This window comes from Chiloscyllium plagiosum, unplaced genomic scaffold (genome assembly GCF_037043375.1).
Source record: "Chiloscyllium plagiosum isolate Xiang-an unplaced genomic scaffold, Cpla_swu_hap1 HiC_scaffold_4, whole genome shotgun sequence".
Taxonomy (NCBI): Eukaryota; Metazoa; Chordata; class Chondrichthyes; order Orectolobiformes; family Hemiscylliidae; genus Chiloscyllium; species Chiloscyllium plagiosum.
Window position 1 is genome coordinate 41,951,427 of NW_028270142.1, and position 19,825 is coordinate 41,971,251.

Here is a 19,825-nt window from a genome sequence, read left to right on the forward strand (position 1 = left end):
TGGGATGAATGTTGATTTGAATGAAGCTTTGCTGTACTCTGAGCAAACGTTGATGGTTCATTGAGGGGTTCTGAGGGACTTTGTCTTTTAATTTTGTTACAAATAGTTAAACACCTTTACTTTGACTGTGTTTGGAGAGAGAGAGAGAATGTCAAGGAAGTGATGATTTTTATTTTTAATGACACAAACAAGATTATAAAAAAAAAATAAAAAAAAAGTGGGTGGCACAGTGGTTAGCACTGCTGCCTCACAGCGCTAGAGACCTGGGTTCAATTCCCGCCTCAGGCGACTGACTGTGTGGAGTTTGCACATTCTCCCCGTGTCTGCGTGGGTTTCCTCCTGGTGCTCCGGTTTCCTCCCACAGTCCAAAGATGTGCAGGTCAGGTGAATTGGCCATGCTAAATTGCCCGTAGTGTTAGGTAAGGGGTAAATGTAGGGGTATGGGTGGGTTGCGCTTCGGCGGGGCGGTGTGGACTTGTTGGGCCGAAGGGCCTGTTTCCACACTGTAAGTAATCTAATCTAATCTAATCTAATTCAAATGTTTTCACATGTATTTGGTAGAACACTGCATGGTGTTTCAAAGGAGTATCTTCAAATAAAATCTGATTGTTATAAAGGTCATATCAGAGCACTGAAATTATATTTGCAACCTGCTTGCAGAACAATATTTGATTTCAAGTCTTAAATCCCACTGGAGGGATAAGCCTTTAGTTGATGGCTAAAAAATCTTGCTATGTTTTTGTTTTTAAAAGCTTGGATTTTAATCAATTAAATTATTCCATAACCTTGTATTTTATCCAATGTAGCAACAATGGGTTTCCTTCATAATCATTGTAATAATCACTCAAATTATTACTTTGCACGCTCTGGGTTATCTTTGAATTCAAATACTACATGTTCACTGAACAGTGAAATATGCCTTAGACACTGAATGCAGGTTTCTGGTGTAGCTTTCTTCATCATCTCTTCTGTCAAGTACAGAAATCTTCATAATTTTTTATGTGTATTGTTGAGATATACTGATGTGAAATTGTTTATTGAAAGTTTTCAACAGCAGCTTATGTGTCTTTCTCATATCTTTAATGTAGTAAAATGCCCCAATATGTAGTTTGGAAATCTTTTCAATAGCTTCCCCATAAGCGTTAAAGAAATATATATACATTGCCAGTGGGAGCACTGCCATCTACTTAAAACTTGCAGTCATTTTGCATTGTCTTCTGTTTTTGTGTGGTTTGACAATCAGTTATTCTGATGTGTTTTCAGCTGAGGGTGTTATGAATAGCCTGAAATGTAAGACATAGTTAAATATGTTTCATGCCATTGTGCTAGTGAGAATGATGCTATTTATTATTTACTTCAGAGGATCTTTCACCAATAATTTATCACAGTGCAACCTGCAGTGTGCTATAATAAAAATATGATCATCAGTGAAAATTGTTTTGATAGCTTGGAATCAATACAATCGTGTTAAACCTAGTTTATTCGGCACTGGTGAACCATATATGATCATTTCTGTTCTTTTTTTACGTTGCAAGTTATTTGTTCACAGTATTTAAACTACAAGCATATATTCAATCTCATATTTATTTTAACTGTTATCTAGTATTAATGAAACTGTTGGGTTGATGGTTTGCCCACCTTTCATTGCCAATTGGCAGTGTGATGGGACAGATCACTAACCACAACTGTAGGTTTATATTCTACTTGAACTACATAGTCAGAAAACATCTTCTAATGTTAGATGGAGTTGTCACAAGTTCAACAAGGTCACCCTGCATTCACCAAGTAAATGGAGTAAAATGGCATCTTGTTAGCTGGAACTCAAGAAATATTGATTGTGTTTTTATGAGCAACAACATAAAAACTAATTGCTGCTATGGTATTAGCAGTCATTATTGATAAGTCCCTTTCAAGCAGCTTAAAATGGCAACCACAATTTTCTTGTTAAATAACCACATTGGATGGCCTGGGATTCAGGTCCTGGGATTCTCACTTCCGTGATCCACCTGCTCTTTGTAGCTGTAGTGTCATTCAGTTACAGTCAATAACTTTTACTCAGTGTATTGGGTTTGATTGGTCGGAAAGTGACCCAGGCAGAAAAAGGGAAATTTCACTGGTGTATTTTCTATATCATTGTAATAGGGTAACCTTCACCTTCCTGACTGGATGCACTTATTCTGGCTGTTGCAGATATGATTAGCTCCATCTGGAAACTTTCTTTCTTTCAATACAAACTTTGTTCATTGCTTTGTTGTGTTCCTTTCCATCATCACCTCCATTTACAAGTATTGAAACTGTCTTTCTGATTTGGTGTGTGTTTGTATCAGAAGGTCCCCTCCAAACTTTCAAGTATACTACTCTGAGTGGCGTTGGAGTGCAATCCTGAAGGAATATTTTCAGAGTAAATCTTAAAATGAAGTTCCCAACTCCCCTCTCAGGTTATCATCTCATGGTGTTACTTCTCAAAAAAGCGGGAGAGCTGTCCTGTAGTTGTTCTTGGGCAGTATTTATTTCTCAACCACCATCATAAAAAATATTTGATCATTATCAGAGTGTCTGTTGTGGGAGCTTGTTGATTGTAAGTTGGTTGGTTTGTTTTTCCCATATTACAATAGTGACTAACCCTTGAAAAGTATTTAAAATGCTTTGGAATGTTCTGGTCTTTGTTGAAATTTATAACGTACCTTATTTTAAAAAAGGAAACAGCTACACAGTAAAGTGACAGAATGGTACCAGTTGCAATAAAAAGTCATTCTCAATGATATCACCACTAGTTTCCTGCCCCCTGAGGTCTGTGGCAGGAACCAAATTGCCAAAGACAACTTAAGGAGACAAGACAAACAGTGTTCGGACTATCTGCTTGCTGAGCTTCATATCAGGTCTGAACCCTGGCAGATGTACAACCCTCTGGCAATCCTGACTAGTCCTTTTTGCTCCTTTGTGGGTTGGTGGAAGGAGTGGGTTCCAACATGGGCAGAATGGCATGTGGTTACTTCTCTGATCCCTTTAAGTTCCAGGCTATACTAAATGTGTTTAATTGTTGCCTCATGGTTGGCATATGTTGCTATCTGCTGCCTGTTGGTTGGTGAGTGTGTACTTTATTCCCTGTATGGAAGGTGACATTAATGCTTTAAGTTCAGAAGCTGTCCATGTATTTCACTCAGCTGCATTGTTCCAAACACTGGAGTTTACAAATTGCATAATGTGGCTTCCATCCCATGGCAAAACTGCTAACAGTATTCATTATCAGTAACGCTGCAACCTTTAGGTTTAAGAACCTAATTTAACCAAAGACAAACTGTTTATTTCAGAGAACTTGGCAGAGTTGAGCTGCATTCTGGATGGATATGCCTGGTTGTAAAGGGATAAATTATAATAGCCATCTGTTTAGCATTAAGGGCATCACACAGTCATCATGCACCATTCTATGGAATGGCTTACACTTTGGATTTGCTGCTTTGCCTGTTTGTCTAACGCTGCTAAATTGTATTTCTCAATATTAAACTTCAGCTCATCAATTAAACTTGATTCAAGGACATCCTTCTCTAAGTCAAAATCTTTTTGCGGTATTTGGGTGTTGAATATCATTTAATCTCCCGATCATACAAAATATTGTTCAAGTTCATTCAGTATTCAATGAATTAATGATCGTTCTGAAAGTTAGCTGCCTTACATATTGTTAAAAAAATCTGACATTGCGTTACTCGCCATGCAATTTCTGTTTCATTGCAGTTCTTTTCACTTCTAATGCTGGTTTTGTAAGTCAGCAATTCTAGTTCTGTTCTAGTTTGCCTGATTGTTATCTCTGGGTTCCCAAGAGCTGACATCTGCAGCCAAGTTAAAATGCACTCTGCATCAAAGCTGTTCCTTGAGGGACTGGGACTCCCCTGGCATCTGATTAGGATTGTTTTGGCTTGCACAGGAATGGGAGGCTAGTGAAGAAAGGGCTTCTGTTCTCCTCGAACACAAATGTAACTTTTTTTTAATCAGCCAGGGAAAGGAAGTAACAAGCAACCTCCTCGACTGCCTCTAACCCCACTTGAAAGCTTTTATCACTCTCACCAGTTGTGGGAACTGAGTGTGTGAAAGGTGCCTACACCTATCGGCAAATGGAAATTAAAGGACATCTTTCTTTGCCCTTTAGGCTCACCCTAATGTTCCATTTCTTTGAAACCGCCATCATCTTTGGCTGAAATACACTGCTGGACAGGGCGTGCTGATTGATTGATTGTGACAAAGGGTTACCTCCTTTGCAGGATTTGGTCATTAGAACATCAGTGCCATTGCTACCTGGTGATTATCATCACTATTCCAGGGAAGTATACACTTAGAAGATATTCAGGCATTTGTCAGTGGGGGCTGGGAGGGCGGGTAGGAACAGAGGCCTGGGTGGATCAAGAGTCAGAGCTGAACTGAGAGTTCAGCTGCAGGCCAACAGCTGGTATTTGTGTACCCACATGGGCCATTACTGAAAAATACCTCCACTGTACTGTCACATTAATCAAGTCAGGAAATGATAGTTTTAAACTGACTGCAGAAGAGTACAGCTACAGAAATTGATTTCAAAGCATGCCAATAATACCATACGGAATTTTAAAAACCTTTCTTATCCAATGTATCCGTATTCAGCTAATAGGAATTGGATTACTCGTTTTCAAAAAAAAATGATCAAGTTTTTCTTATGAAGGGAAGGAAACAATTACAGAAAGCATAATAAGATGGTAGTTAAGGAGCCATGATTTGAATAGTCTTAGAATGTTTACTTGAATGTTTTTGAAAGAGAACTCATTACATTTTTGTTAATCTGATAGGATTGAAGAGAGGCATGACTTTGCTCTCACTCGAAACTGGTATTAAAAATTGGCACTACTTATTCAGGAAATAGACTATGCATATTTAGTCCATAAAAATAAGTAGTTAACTAGCAAAGTGCTGCTTCTGTCATATAACCTACTTTAATTAAGCTAAATGAGAATGATTCCAATTGGGCTATGGATTTGGAAGAAGTGATCATCTGTTATTTAAACACACACTCATGTCTTGAACTGTATCAGTTCTGGTTTTATTGAGAAGTGCAGAACATTGGGTGATGTTTGAACCTGAGGGCCACCACGTGTTAGGTAAAGGGAGAGATTGGCAAGGTTGATGGTAACCTCAGCTGTTGCGGGATTTGGACCCATGCTATTGACATCACTCTGCAACGCAAATCAGCCGTCCAGCCAGCTGAGCTGAATGACTTTTGAACCCAGTAGATACTGGGTACTTGTCTGTATTGCCTTGTATTTGCAAATATCAACTGAAGTTGATCCAAAGACAATCCCTAACCAATTATCCACTATTTCATCCTAGAAATGACACAAAAAGCAAGACATAAACTTTAAAGAGGGGAAGTAAGTTTTGCTATTACTGCCAAAACTAGTTTTTAAAAACAGCTGAGAAAGTAAGTACACTATTTAGGGCACTATGGTAAGTGCACTATCTGTATCATGCAGATCAGATAGATAGCTGATTCCTTTGAAATAACACACAGGAATGCATCACCCATCTCAAAATGGCTGAAATGTTTTACAAGAAATGTAGCTGTTTTTGAAATGTGCCATCTTTGTAATGTCAATAACACAGCAGTCAACTTGTACAAAGCGAGCACCCACAAACAACAATATGACAATCATCAAATAGTTGTCTTTTGGGTGTTCAACTAAACATTTGGTTAGTGAGGACATTTCTATTTTACCCTGATATAATGCTATGGAATATTTTCTACCAATATGTGAAAGCTGACAGCATCAATTTACTGAAAGACCACATTTTTAACTGTGCAGCTGTCCCTTCAACATTGTAGTAGAGTGTCAGCTCAGGACCCAGGAAGTGAAGACTTAAATGAGATTTCTCCAAGAGAGAGAACTTCAACTCTTAATTGTGATGCTTCCATTGCTTGTTTCAGTGAGGGTGGCAAACTCCTTCCCTGAAGTTCACTAAGTGGGTCAGATGAGTTTTCACAACCATCAGTGATATTCGTCAGTCACCATTACTGAGATTCAATGCCATATTTTCTTTAAAAATTGTTTGGGATGTGGGTGTCAGCATTTATTGCCCATCCCTAGTTGCCCTCGAGAAGGTGGTGGTGAGCTGCCTTCTTTAACTGCTGCAGTCCTTGGAGTGTAGGGAGACCCACAATAATGTTAGGAAGGGAGTTCCAGGATGTGACCCAGTGACATTGAAGAAACAGTTATATGTTCCCATGCACATGCTGCCCTTGCCCTTTTCGATGATGGAAGTTGTGGGTTTCAAATCACTGTTGAAGGAACCTTTGTGAATTACAACAGTATATCCTTGTATATGGAGCACACTATTGCTGTTGGCAGTAGTGGAGGGAGTGAATGTTGAAGGTAGTCGACGTGGTGCCAGTCAAACGGTTTGCTTTGACCTGGATCATGTCAAGCTCCTTGAGTGTTATAGAGTCATAAAGATGTACAACACAGAAAAAGACCCTTTGGTCCAACTCGTCCATGCTGACCAGATATTCTAACCTATTCTAGTCCCATTTGCCAGCACTTGGCCCATACCCCTGTTAAACCCTTTCCATTCATATAGGTATCTGGATTGGTATTAAATGTTGTAATTGTACCAGCCTCCACCACTTCCTGTGGCAGCTCATTCCATACATACACCACCCTCTGCATGAAAAAGTTGCCCCTTAGGTCCCTTTTAAATTTATCCCATCTCACCCTAAACGTATGACCTCTAGTTCTGGATTCCCCATCCCAAGAAAAAGGCCTTGCCTCATCCATGCCCCTCATGACTTCATAAACCTCTATATGGGTCACCCCTCAGCCTCTGACGCTCCAGGGAAAACAGCCCCAACCTATTCTCCTTTTGGCTCAAATCTTCCAACCCTGGCAACATCCTTGTAAATCTTTTCTGAACCCTTTCAAGTTTCACAACATCTTTACGATAGAAAGGAGACCAGAATTGCGCATAATATTTCAAAAGTGGCCTAACCAATGTCCTATACAGCCACAACATGACCTCCTGACTCCTATACTCAATGCTCTGACCAATAAAGGAAAACATACCAAATGCCTTCTTCACTATCCTACCTGCCTCAACTCCACTTTCAAAGAACTATGAACCTGCACTCCAAGGTCTTTTTGTTCAGCAACACTCCCCAGGACCTTACCATTAAGTGTAAAAGTGACAGCTGAAACTGACAACCGGAAGCGGCAGGGACAGGCCACTATAAACACCGGAGGAAACATCAAAGAAGTGCTTCGCAGGAGGCTCCCAAGCACTGATGATGTCACCTAGCCAGGGGACGAAACGTTTGCAACAAAAACTTCCAGCTCGGCGAACAGAACCACAACAACGAGCACCCGAGCTACAAATCTTCGCACAAACTTTGAATTAAGTGTAAAAGTCCCGCTCTGATTGGCCTTTGCAAAATGCAGCACCTTACATTTATCTAAATTAAATTCCATCTACCATTCTTCAGCCCATTAGCCCATCTGCTCAAGACCCCGTTGTACTCTGAGGTAACTTCTTCGCTGTCCACTGCACTACCAGTTTTGGTGTCATGTGCAAACTTGCTAACTATGCCTCCTTGGTTCACACCCAAAACATTTATATAAGAATGCAGTGGACCCAGCACTGATCACAGGCCTCCAGTCTGAAAGGCAGCTCTCCACCACTACCCTTTGTCTTCTACCTTTGAGCCAGTTCCGTCACCAAATGGCTAGTTCCTGTATTCCATGAGATTTAGGAGAAGTTGAGGACTGCAGGTGCTGGAGATCAGAGTCGAAGAATGTGGTGCTGGAAAAGTACAGCTGGCCAGGCAGCATCTGAGGAGCAGGAGAGTCAAAGTTTCGGGCATATTCCTGATGAAAGGCTTATGCCCAAAACATCAACTCTCCAGCTCCTTGAATGCTGCCTGACTGTCTGTGCTTTTCCAACACCACACTCTTTGACTTCCATGAGATTTAACCTTGCTAACTAGTCTACCATGAGGAACCTTGTCGAACACCCTACTGAAGTCCATATAGATCATGTCCACAGCTCTGACCTCATCAATCCTCATCAGGGTACACCTGATCAGGTCCTGGGGTTTTACCCACTTTTATGTATTTTAAGACATCCAGTACCACCACCTCGGTAATGTGGGCATTTTTCAAGATGTCACCATCTATTTCCTCGCATTCTATATCTTCTGTCTCCTCCACAGTAAACACTGATGCAGAATACTTGTTTAGCTTCTCCCCATCTCCTGCGGCTCCAAACATAGGCTGCCTTGCTGATCTTTGAGAGGCCCTATTCTCTCCCTAGCTACCTATTTGACTTTAATGTATTTATAGAATCCCTTCGGATTCTCCTTAACTCTATTTGCCAACGCTATCTCATGTCCCCTTTTTGCCCTCCTCATTTCCCTCTTAAGTATACTCCTACTACCTTTATACTCTTCCAAGGATTCACTCGATCTCTGCTCTTCTGTACCTGACATATGTTTCCTTCTTTTTCTTAACCAACACCTCAGTTTCTCCAGTCATCCAGCATTCCCTACACGTATCAGCCTTTCCTTTCACCCTATCAAGAATATGCTGTCTCTGGACTCTTGTTATCTCATTTCTGAAGGCTTCCCATTTTCCAGCCGTCCCTTTACCTGCAAACATCTGCCCCAATCAACTTTTGAAAGTTCTGGCCTAATACCGTCAAAATTGGCTTCCTCCAATTTAGAATTTCAACTTTTAGATCTGGTCTATCCTCTTCCATCAGTATTTTAAAACTAATAGAATTATGGTTGCTGGTCCCAAAGTGCTCCCCCACTGACACCTCAGTCACTTGCCCTGCCTTATTTCCCAAGAGTAGATGAAGTTTTGCACCTTCTCTAGTAGGTACATCCACATACTGAATCAGAAAATTGTCTTGTACACTCTTAACAAATTCCTCTCCATCTAAACCCTTAACACTATGGCAGTCCCAGCCTATGTTTGGAAAGTTAAAATCCCCTACTGTAACCACCCTATTATTTTTCCAGATAACTGGGATTGCCTTACAAAGTTTTTGCTCAATTTCCCGCTGACTATTAGGGGGTATATAATACAATCCAAATAAATTAATTATCCCTTTCTTATTTCTCAGTTCCACCCAATTAACTTCCCTGGATGTATTTCTTGGAAAACCTTTCTAAGTACAGCTACAATGCTATCCTTTATCAAAAACGCCATTCCTGTCCTGCCTTGCACGCCCCCCCCCACCCCCCGACTTTCTATTCTTCCTGTAGCAGTTGTATCCTGGAATATTGAGCTACCAATCCTGTCTATCTCTGAGCCATGTTTCTGTAATTGCTATGATATCCCAGCCCCATGTTTCTAACCCATACCCTGAGTTCATCTGCCTTCCCTTTAGGCCTCTTGCATTGAAATGCAGTTTAATTTGTCAGTCCTACTTCTTTAGTGATGTTGGGTTTGCACTCATTCGGACAAGTGATGAGGATTCCATCACAGTCCTAACTTTATTCATTGAACTTAATTGAACCAAAGGCTGCCACGATACAGGTGCACTCTCATACAGACACACAAAGACTGTACAGTTGGATCTGCTACCACTGAACTTTCATGCTGAAATTTGTATAGCATCATATGTCAATAATATTTCCCTTTGCAAATTGTTTTCAGTTAGAGGGGGCAAAAAAGTCCAGGTTCTGTAGTGTTTCCACATAATGATACAAACCTTCTTCCCCATTCTGCACCCCCCTCACCCCAGCTTGCTTTCTTTTTGTTGTTTTATGCTTCCCTTCAGCCTCTGCATTCGCTAATTGATACAAGCAAATTCTCTGAAATTGCCAGTTTTATTTAAAAATTGCTGGTCTTATTCAGTCTTTACAGGTCTAGAGTGTGAGGCACAGGTAGGAATGTTTCTTGAACCACACCTTGGTTAACTGCCTTAGTTGACAGCAATGTTGACATACCTTCTTGCTTGGACCAGATGTTCTGGCTGTTTATCGCTGATCCAGGATGGGACTTTCACTGGCTAGCTTGTGAGTTTAACCTCGCAAGGAATTAAGTGAGATAGGGGAGAGTGGGTAAACGGTGTTGAAATGCCCATTAGCCATGATTGAATGATGGAGTGGACTCGATGGGCTGAATGGCCTTACTTCTACTCCTGTGTCTTATGATCTTAATCACCTTTGGATTGTCAGACCCGTATTACGATTAATTTGGGGCACAGTGCACCAAAAATATTCACAGTCTTTCTGTTCCCCAGCACGGAAAGGTGGCTGGATTTATATTACAGTGAACCTGTTGATTCTGCCTCAACACTTGACATTAAATGCAAGGACGAGGACTTGACCAATATTTGTCCCTCCAGCTACATCACTAAAATAGATTATCTGGTCGTTGTCACATTGCTGTTTGTGGAATCTTGTTTTGTGAAGTTTGGTTGGTGCATTTATATTACAACAGTGACTACACTTTAAAAGTATTTCTTTGGCTATAAAGCTTGCTGGGATGACCTGAAATTGTTAAAGATGCTTTAAAAATGTAAGGTAATTTCTTTTTCTCTAAGGAGCAGCTCTTCCTTGCTTTAATACTTTAGTTTTAGTCCTCAGTGAGGAAAAGGTCGCCTTGAATGATGTGCCAGCCCAGTTTCATGTAGCTTTGTTCTTTTATTTGGTCCTACTTGGCCTATGCTACTGAAGCTATAAATTAATTCACCCTTGTCTGTAAAATCCTTGTAAGGAATTGCTCAATCAAAGTTGCTGAGATGGAGAAGATTTGATACATCAGATGGAATGATGTCAGGAATACACATAAATGTTGCCTTCTTGCCCTGTTGAATTCAGCCCTTCACTCCATGGGCTGATGCTGTGGCTGTGGGATTTACCTATCATAAAACAGCCAGTGCTCATTCAACAACTGGTGAATGTCTAATGTGGAAGATTCATGAACAAAGAGGAATGTGGGCTAGATGACCAAGGTGCATACTACATTAGAAAGATCTGCTTACTTTTTACATAAAACTCTGAAGTTTGCATATGTGTGTTGCAGGGAGTTGAAGATATAAAGTAATGTTCAGGTGGAGCAGGGTGAGAGGTGGAGAGTAATTGTGCTAAGTCAAGCAACTGGAATTTGGTTTTTTTTTTGTGTCTTCTTCGCTATTTTTTCTAATTTTATTATAAACCTGTATCTGCAATTAAAATAGTAACTGCCTGTAATGCTTGTAAGGAGAGTGTACAGTTACAGAATTGCCAGTTTTTAACAGGCATATCCTGTTTTACATTTCATAGTCAATGAAGTGCTTTTTGAAGCGTAGTCAATATTATTGCAGGAAATGCAGTTGTCTGTTTACAAAAACACCAATGGATAATGTCCAAATAATCTGTTTTTAGGTTTTGGTTCAGGGATAACTTTTGGCCCCAGCACCCCTGAGAAAGCTCCCTATTCTCCTTTGAAATGATTCTGTGGGATCTTTTCCGTGTACCTGAGGGTGCAGGCAGGGCTTAGCATCTCTTCTGAGAAAAGGCACCTCTAGCAATGCTGCATTTGAGCATCAGTGTGGATTTTTTTAGGCTCAAGTCTGTAGAGTCGGGGTCATACTCTCAGCTTTCTCTCACTCAGCAGCAAGAGTGCTTTCAACTGAGCCACAGTTCCCAATTAAAACTTGAAGTAAATTGCACTCAGACGTGGAACTTCATGATTGTTAATATATGGATATTGGGATTCAGGTGACCTTAAGTTGCTTCATCTTGCCCACGTGCTTATAATATTCTACTCAGCTCATAAATTATGATGCACTCTTCTAAATTAGTCAAATTTCCGACTTCCTGAAGAAGGGCTTATGCCCGAAACGTCGATTCTCCTGTTGCTTCGATGCTGCCTGACCTGCTGCGCTGTCTTGAAAAAAAACTTATCACCCATTCTTCTCCAACTGATGAATCAGAATCTTAAGCACAAAAAGATGCCATTCAACCCATTTGTTCTTGTGTTGGCTTTTTGCCATTAGCCCCATTTCATGTGTCTTTCTCTGTTGTCCTGCAAAACATTTCTTTACAGATATTTTTCTCATTCCATTTGAAATATATATGATTGCATCTCCTTCCAGTACCTTCTCATAACTCAGTAAGTGGAAAAAAAATTCTCATCACCTCCCTTTTAGATCTTTTGCCAGCTACCATAAATCTATATCCTCTGATTACCAACACTGGCTGCCAGTGGAAACCTTATTTACAGAAGATAAAGTAATTGCTGATTTTGAAAATATCATATAAATATGATTCATCAGTTGGAGAAGAATGGGTGATAAGTTTTTTTTTCAAGACAGAGCATTACTTCTTGTACGAAAAAGGCAAGTGTTCAATAATTTCTCTGGCACTTAAAATTGAATGCTGGAATTAAATCCTGCAGCACATTTTATCAAATCATTTTACATAATGAAGTATGTTAGCCAGAGATATTCTGAAGCTTGGCAGAATCTCTAAACAAAGACAGACCTCATGTTTTAGGTCTCTGACATTCTTTCAGAATTTGTCTCCATGTTTCCTCTCCCTTGTTCAATAAGGAGAAGAGTATTGAATCTTTGTGGGTTGTGATTTTTTTATGTTTGAATAATAGTTTCCATGTGAAGAAAGAGTTCCATTGAATTTAAGGGTGGGAGTGCAAGTCGTGGGCAGATGTCAGCATGAAATGCCTGATGCCCTTTTAATGCAGAAAATTGTGTGGAGTGAAAACCATAATTGCTCATCCTACCAGATACTCTTGGAAAGGAGTATTCCTGATTGAGCCACAGTGAAAGCCAGCAACATCACCTTTAGGACTAGTTTGTCATCATTTTGCCACAGCATTAAACATTCCTCCCTTAAATGCCCTGGATGGTTTTCACTCTCGTTTTCAATCTCTTTAACAGCTGCAGAACAGTAATTTTCTGTAAAAGTATTTACTGCATTCTCATTCATTGCTATGATATTGATACCACTGCCTGTTCTGGTATTTGTCACGCACCTTCTCCTTGAACTACTGATGCTAGCAGCTGAAAATGTGTTGCTGGAAAAGCGCAGCAGGTCAGGCAGCATCCAAGGAGCAGAAGAATCGACGTTTCGGGCATGAGCCCTTCTTCAGGAATGAGGAAAGTGTGTCCAGCAGGCTAAGATAAAAGGTAGGGAGGAGGGACTTGGGGGAGGGGTGTTGGAAATGCGATAGGTGGAAGGAGGTCAAGGTGAGGGTGATAGGCCAGAGTGGGGGTGGGGGGCGAAGAGGTCAGGACGAAGATTGCAGGTTAGGAAGGCGATGCTGAGTTTGAGGGTTGGGACTGAGACAAGGCCGGAGTAGGGGTGGGGGCGGAGAGGTCAGGAAGAAGATGCTAGCAGTTTGATACAAACAAATGGCTTGCTTGAAATTTCAGAGGGTAGTTAAGAATCAAACTTGTTAGTATGGGACTTTGGTCTCAGGCTCAGACCAGATGAGCATGACAGGTTTCCTGGATGCGAATGAATCTTTGAAAATGAAATGTGAAGAAAAAGAAACAATTGATGGAAAATGCTTTTTTTCCTAAGTGTTACCTAAATAAACATTTAGAATGGGACATATGCAGAAAATACTAGCTTCTGTGAACAGAAAAACATTTTTAATATTCTTCGTTTTTTTCTGCACCTCATGAGTTTGTGGTAAGTCAGTTGTAATTATGCATATTTTAGATGCTGAATGTAAATGCAAGAAAAAGTAACACGTTCTGGAAGTTCTTCCTTAGCTGTGAATTTTGTTTTAATATAATTTGTGTTTTCTATTAAATCACATTATTGAGAGCTTTTTTAAAACTGCTCAGTCCACCATTCTCTCTGCAAAAAAAGAAAAGAAATCATATCACAAAATGTCAAATATCTATGTCAACACAGACATTTAATAGCAATGGATTAAGTTTAGGAACGCAGCCAAGATTTTTTTTTCAAACTGATGGCAGAGCAAGCTTGCTGTCTAAATCAGCTACAGTCTGCTCTCACTCTGTTACTGCCTCTGCAGTGCTCTCCCAAGCTTGAGAGTGTTGAGTGAGCCTGGATATTCGAATGCTTGTGATTTTGGGCACAGCTATCTGAACAGTGTTTAAACCCAGTGACCAATTTAGACAGCAGGAGTGTAATCGAAGTGCTTGATAGTCTCACTTCATCCATCCAAAGAGCAGTGAAACTTTTGAAATTTAATTAAAAATCCACTCCTGTGGTCCATGGGTACTTAACATTCAAATACAATTTGGAATTAAATTTGATGACACATTGATGGATGGCAAGTGCTTCAGACAAAGTGATGAGCTTTACTGAGCTCATAGCCTTTTCCTTTATCCTTCGTTTCTGCTTCTGTTCAGTAGGGCAGTGAAACCCAGCTAGAGTGAGTGCAAATTATTGGATGATTGCCATCAGATGTGTCAAAGAGTTCCTCTTCACCATATTATCAGAATACTCGAACATTTTAGGAATTAACATGAACCTTTTCCATTCCTCCCACCAAATCTCAATTAAATATCTCCTTTCTCATGTGGATAGAAACCAGTTGCTTAGAATTTTGAGTGCAAAGTGAGGACACATTTACATTGAAGTTTGTGGGAAAAGCGTTGTATTGAAAATATGTCAAGTCTCTTGGATTCAAGTAAAGTGTCTGTAGTTTAATTGTCTTTTGAAAGCTGCATAAGAAGTCATTTCAGCAGTCAAATTTGAGTGATTCTGATGCTTAATGGCTCAACGTCATAAACTAAAGCAATGCGCTGGCTATAGTTATATCTAATTCTTCCTCCTCTCAATTTTCAGCTTGCAGGTCGCAGCAGAAAGGAGACCAAGTACTCGCTAAAGGTTGTGGAAGATATGCTGGAAGCGTTGCAGATCACACAGTCGTGAAGTCATTGTGTTTGTGTGGATCTGTCGCATTCAACCCTGCAACTTCGTGCACTCTTGGGATCTGGCTTCAGCACACCTCCTCTGTCCTCTTCAATGCTGGCACAGCTGCAAACTTTGTGAACTTAATTCAGAGATTTACTGCCAATGTGACTGCTACTTCACATCAGGGGCAATTAACCAATGTTCAATTAGAGACCGGTTGATAGCTTGTAATGTTGGAGTTATTAAATATTTATAAATCTATGGAAAAGCATATTCACCAATAAAGTGAGTGTTTTACCAATCACTAGTGAACTCAGTGATCTCTGACTTGCAAACCTTCCTTATACAGTGTTTAGATACCTTTGTGATAAAAGATACAATGATTATGTTACCCCCTTACCTAAAATATAAACAATACACCACGCCAATATTGTCCTATCCAGTTAGTGTAGTTGTCTAAACTGAGGCCACATTCATCAAGAGTTGGTGATGTGTACCTCACTGGAGTATATCAGATGTCACCCACACCAGCCCAGTTACTGTAACAAGGTCACCAATGCCGCTTGTTGTGCATATTAAGACCCCAATGTTTAAGTGTCTGATCACTGCTTGATAAAAGACCTTTCTGTAACTTTCACATTGGCTTGGGCATAAATCCTAATACACTCCAGTAATGCTGTTGCAAATTTACCGTTTGTGAAGTTTCTGGATTTTGCATTAGTTCTGTAAATAAGCGTTTGCTTATTGTACCTATTTTCACACGTGGGCAATGACTCTAAGTCTGATCTGTTGCAATTGTAACTTTGTAACAAAAATTTGCAGTGGTACATATTGATCAGCAAGATTACTTATGCTTAATCTGAGATCTGTGCCCACATTGGCAATGTCTGCCGTTACATGAAAGCAGTTGTGGAACATGGTCAGGTTGTGGCTAAGGTTCAGAGCACTGTGAGGTGTGATTTCCTGCCTCTCATTTAGTGATATGTACTGTGGTAAAATTTCAAACATCTGGCTGCGTTGTAGAAGTAAATGTCCATGGGGCTTCTCTGGACTATTGCCATTCACTTATCTTGTGATACTTCACACTTTTAAAAATATTGGGATGAAGAAAATGGTGTTGAAATAATGTTAAATTCCCTTGTTCCTCCAGAGAGGTCACCAGGATTTGAAAAAGTATTTTGGCATAGTCTGTGCTATAAGCAAATAAGATTAAAGGAATACTTAAATTGTCTGTTAGAAATGTGGAGATTATTTCACTAGGTTTCAGTGCATTTTGAAGAATTGAAACTATTTGCCTCCACTAAAATAATCTACTGTGTTCAAACCGGCGCAGAGAATAGAGTAAAGAGCAATGGAGCTATCTAGCAGCGCCATCTACTGCATGCTGATTTTAAAAGCTGCCAATATTATTTACTCTTGGATACGCCAGTCATTAAAAAAGAAAGCTCATTGATCGGTTTCCCAGTTGTAAGAAGAAAAATGAGAAAATTATGTTTTGCTGATGCTGAAGACAGACACATTGAGAACGTGCAATGAAATGTATCTGTCTCTAACATTTTCCACAATTATGTAACTGTTAACCAATATAAAGTGTACCGAACTTTTAAATGATAAATTTCAAAATCCAGAATATCAGGATGAGGTTGTCCTATTTGAATTAAAATTTGAGCTTTTCGGATATCTGCTATTAATTGACCTTTTTAGACCCTCTGCTCTGATCTCTCTCTTTCGCCATCTGTCATTAGGCACTCCACTGGTTGAAGTTATACCTAGCACGAAGAGAAGATAGTTGTGATTGTTGGAGATCATTCATCTCAACTCCAGCTCATCAATATAAGAGGACTTCCTAAGGGTAGTGTCCTTGGCCCCACCAACTTCAGCTGCTTCATCAATCACTTCCCATCATGATGTCAGAAGTAGGGATGTTCACTGGTGATTGAACAATGTTCTGTACCATTTGCAACAAAGCAACCTGCTTGATCTGCACACCATCCACCAACTTAAACTTTCACTCTTTCTCTTCCTTCACTGTTGGCAAAGAGCAGCAGCAATGTGTACTTTCTCCAAGATTCATGACAGAAACCACACCAAAACACTCTTGACAGACACTTCAAAACCTTCAAATTCTACTGTCTAGAAAGAGAAAGGGAGCAAAGCTTTGAAACAACAATTTCTTTTCAAGCCGCACATCACTCTGAATTATAACTACATCACTATTCCTTCACTGTCACTGGGTCAAAATCTAGAAGCCTGCCAATAGCACTGTGTGTGTCTGTACCAACTGATCTGCAGTGGTTCAGGAAGGTGATTCACCAGCACCTTTCCAAGGGCAATAACGATGGGCAATCAATGGTGTTCTTACCAAAGACACCCAAATTCTTTGAAATAATTTAAACTTTTGTAATGATGCAGTGCTAACCAGGTATGAAATAGCTTTTGCAATGTTACAATACACTGCCTATTCATGTAGGCTAGTAGCAATGAGGGTGGGCTATACAGGTCATGTCACCACACAACACAACTTGTGCCAGTTAAATTAAGTATGTGCGTAGAGTCACGAACTGTGCATGCATGGATTGCTGTTTCCAGGCCTTTATCATCAGCTCTTTTCCACTGAGAATAGATGATGGGGCTGCAGCAGAAGTTGAAATGTGACTTACTCTACAGCCTTTAATACACAAAGCCGTTAAGGGTCCAATTCACAGGAACGTAACTGGACATAGAAAACTGACATTACAACAGGTAATAAAAGCTTAAGCAATAAAATCGGTTTCAAGGAGTGTCAATGTTGAGGGAGTTCCAGAACTTCAGGCCCAGCCATCAATAATGCAATCAAGGGATTGGAGATGTTCAAAGAGGTAGTGATTGATGAAGCAGCTGAAGTTGGTGGGGCCAAGGACACTACCCTTAGAAAGAGGTTACAAAGGTAGGGAAAGGGCAAAGCCATGAGTGGGATTTGGGTAGATGGTGGAGAATTTTTAAATTATGGTGTCAATGAATGGGACTGGATGGCAGGACATGGGTAGCAGAGTTTTGGTTGAGTTTACATTTACGGATCTTTGAAGATGGAAGGCTGGTCAAGACAATATTGAAGAGTTAACAAAATTCCAGTAAGTAAATTATGAAAGACCGTTTTCAATTGGAGCAGTAACATCCCCAATAAAGACACCACACCATCTTGGAGAGGCTCCTTTTCATTTGGACTGATCCTACACAACAAAAATACTTGGTACTAAGGCCAGACTTAAAATGTTTGAGGCATCTTGAGCAACTATTTATAAATATGATTGTCCACCTTTGTTGAAATGCATTGATAACACACCAATATAGCATACAGTCTAAATCTAGCATCCTTCCTCAGTACTTTCAGAATTGAGTCACCTTAGTTACTGATATAGGGAATGGCAGAGTGCTTTATACATTGTGTTGTGAAAGTCTGCATGCAATGTATATTCTCTGTTCACTAGGTGTGTATCACTGAATCAGCTGTGTTGGTGTCCTGTGGATTCCCGATTATGTCACCTGAACACTGAAAGTTGTTTCATTCATGAGGTAGGGTGTGATCCGGGTACGCAGATCCTTTTGAGAAGGCTTAGTTCTGAGATTCTGATGATGAGCCAATGCAATGGGCTAAAAGTGAGAATCCGATTTAGAAGAATGCCTGTGGTTCAGCTTCAGTGAGTACATGATTTACTCAGAATTTGGAAACAATTATCTGTAAGTTCAAGGTAATTAGGAACGATAACATTCTTCTGTATTCTGAGTAAGTTTCAAAACTGATGTATTAAGGTTAGACATTCTTGGACAATAATCTAACCCGTATAAACTAATGTTAAAATGTTTTTCAGGGTATTTCGGATTTGAAATGTTAACTCTGTTTCTGTCTCCACAGCTGCTGTCAGACCCCTCAGTTTGTCCAGCGTGCTCTGTTTTTATTTTTGGATATCCAGCATCCATCTGATTTTGAATATGCTGTGATGACAGATGATTGCAAAATGGGAGAGATGACAGAATGGATACATCTTTCAACTTGTTGCTAATGGAGTGCTGGGATTTGAGTATGTTTTAATGGGCTTTTTTCAGAATTTCAGCACTCGATGTGTGCTTCATTAAGCAACATGCTACAGTGCACTGGGCTCACATTCAGAATGAATTGCCCAGGTTTACTAAAAAAAATTTAACAAGTAAAGAAAGTGGAGGAGAACAAAACTAGAGAGCCATAAATCGAGTTTTACAGCGCAGAGGGAAGATCTTTCAGCTCTTAAGTCCATTCTGGTTCTTGTGGCTCTGAATGTTTATTTCCCTCAAGTGCCTATCCAATTTCCTTTTGAAATAACTGATTTTCTCCTCTTGTACCCTCCTCCCAGGCAAATCCAGAATATTAACACACATTGTGTAAAAGAAGTTCTTCTTCAAATTCCTCTTCATTTCTGGTGCCCATAAACCTGAATCTCTGCCCCCTTGTCTACTCAGCTAATGGACGGAATGCTTCTTTATCTTCCTTCCCTAAGCCTATTGTTATCTTGACGGCCTCTATTAAATTTCCTCCAGAAAGCCTGAAACTTTACAGGCCAGTTATCCAGACAATTGTTGGAGGCGAAATGCTTGAATCTGTTATTAGGGATGTTAAAGTAGGGCACTTAGAAAATCTTAGTGCAATTGCACCTTTGAAAAGGTGTCACATCAACGTTTGAAATAAGCAAAAAAGGAGATTTTTTTTGTGACTATACTGAGGATGAGGAACATCAGTTCTGTGGAGAGGCCAGAGAAGCTCTGATTCTTCTCCAAATAGAGTGTTTAAGGTGAAATTTAACAGAACTTAACAGAAATTAGTGATGTTAAGTGACTACTGTGTTGCCAGCTTGTTGTGACACACACATCAGCAAATAGGAAGGGGATTTGAGTTGACTTGAGAATTTAATCCCTCCAGACCTCCCCAAATATTGTAGGCAGTTAAATGAAAGCTTAAAT

General features: G+C 40.0%; 1 protein-coding gene across 1 annotated transcript in view; it reads left to right on the forward strand.

Moving 5' to 3' along the window:
• emc2 (ER membrane protein complex subunit 2) overlaps window positions 1–15,158 on the forward strand; it is a 118,021-nt gene extending 102,863 nt beyond the window's left edge. The window contains exon 11 of the mRNA XM_043688741.2: window positions 14,786–15,158. Within this exon, the coding sequence (XP_043544676.1) occupies window positions 14,786–14,872 (87 nt within the window). The 3' untranslated portion in view covers window positions 14,873–15,158. The remainder of the gene's footprint in view (window positions 1–14,785) is intronic.
• The last annotated feature ends 4,667 nt before the right edge of the window (window positions 15,159–19,825 follow it).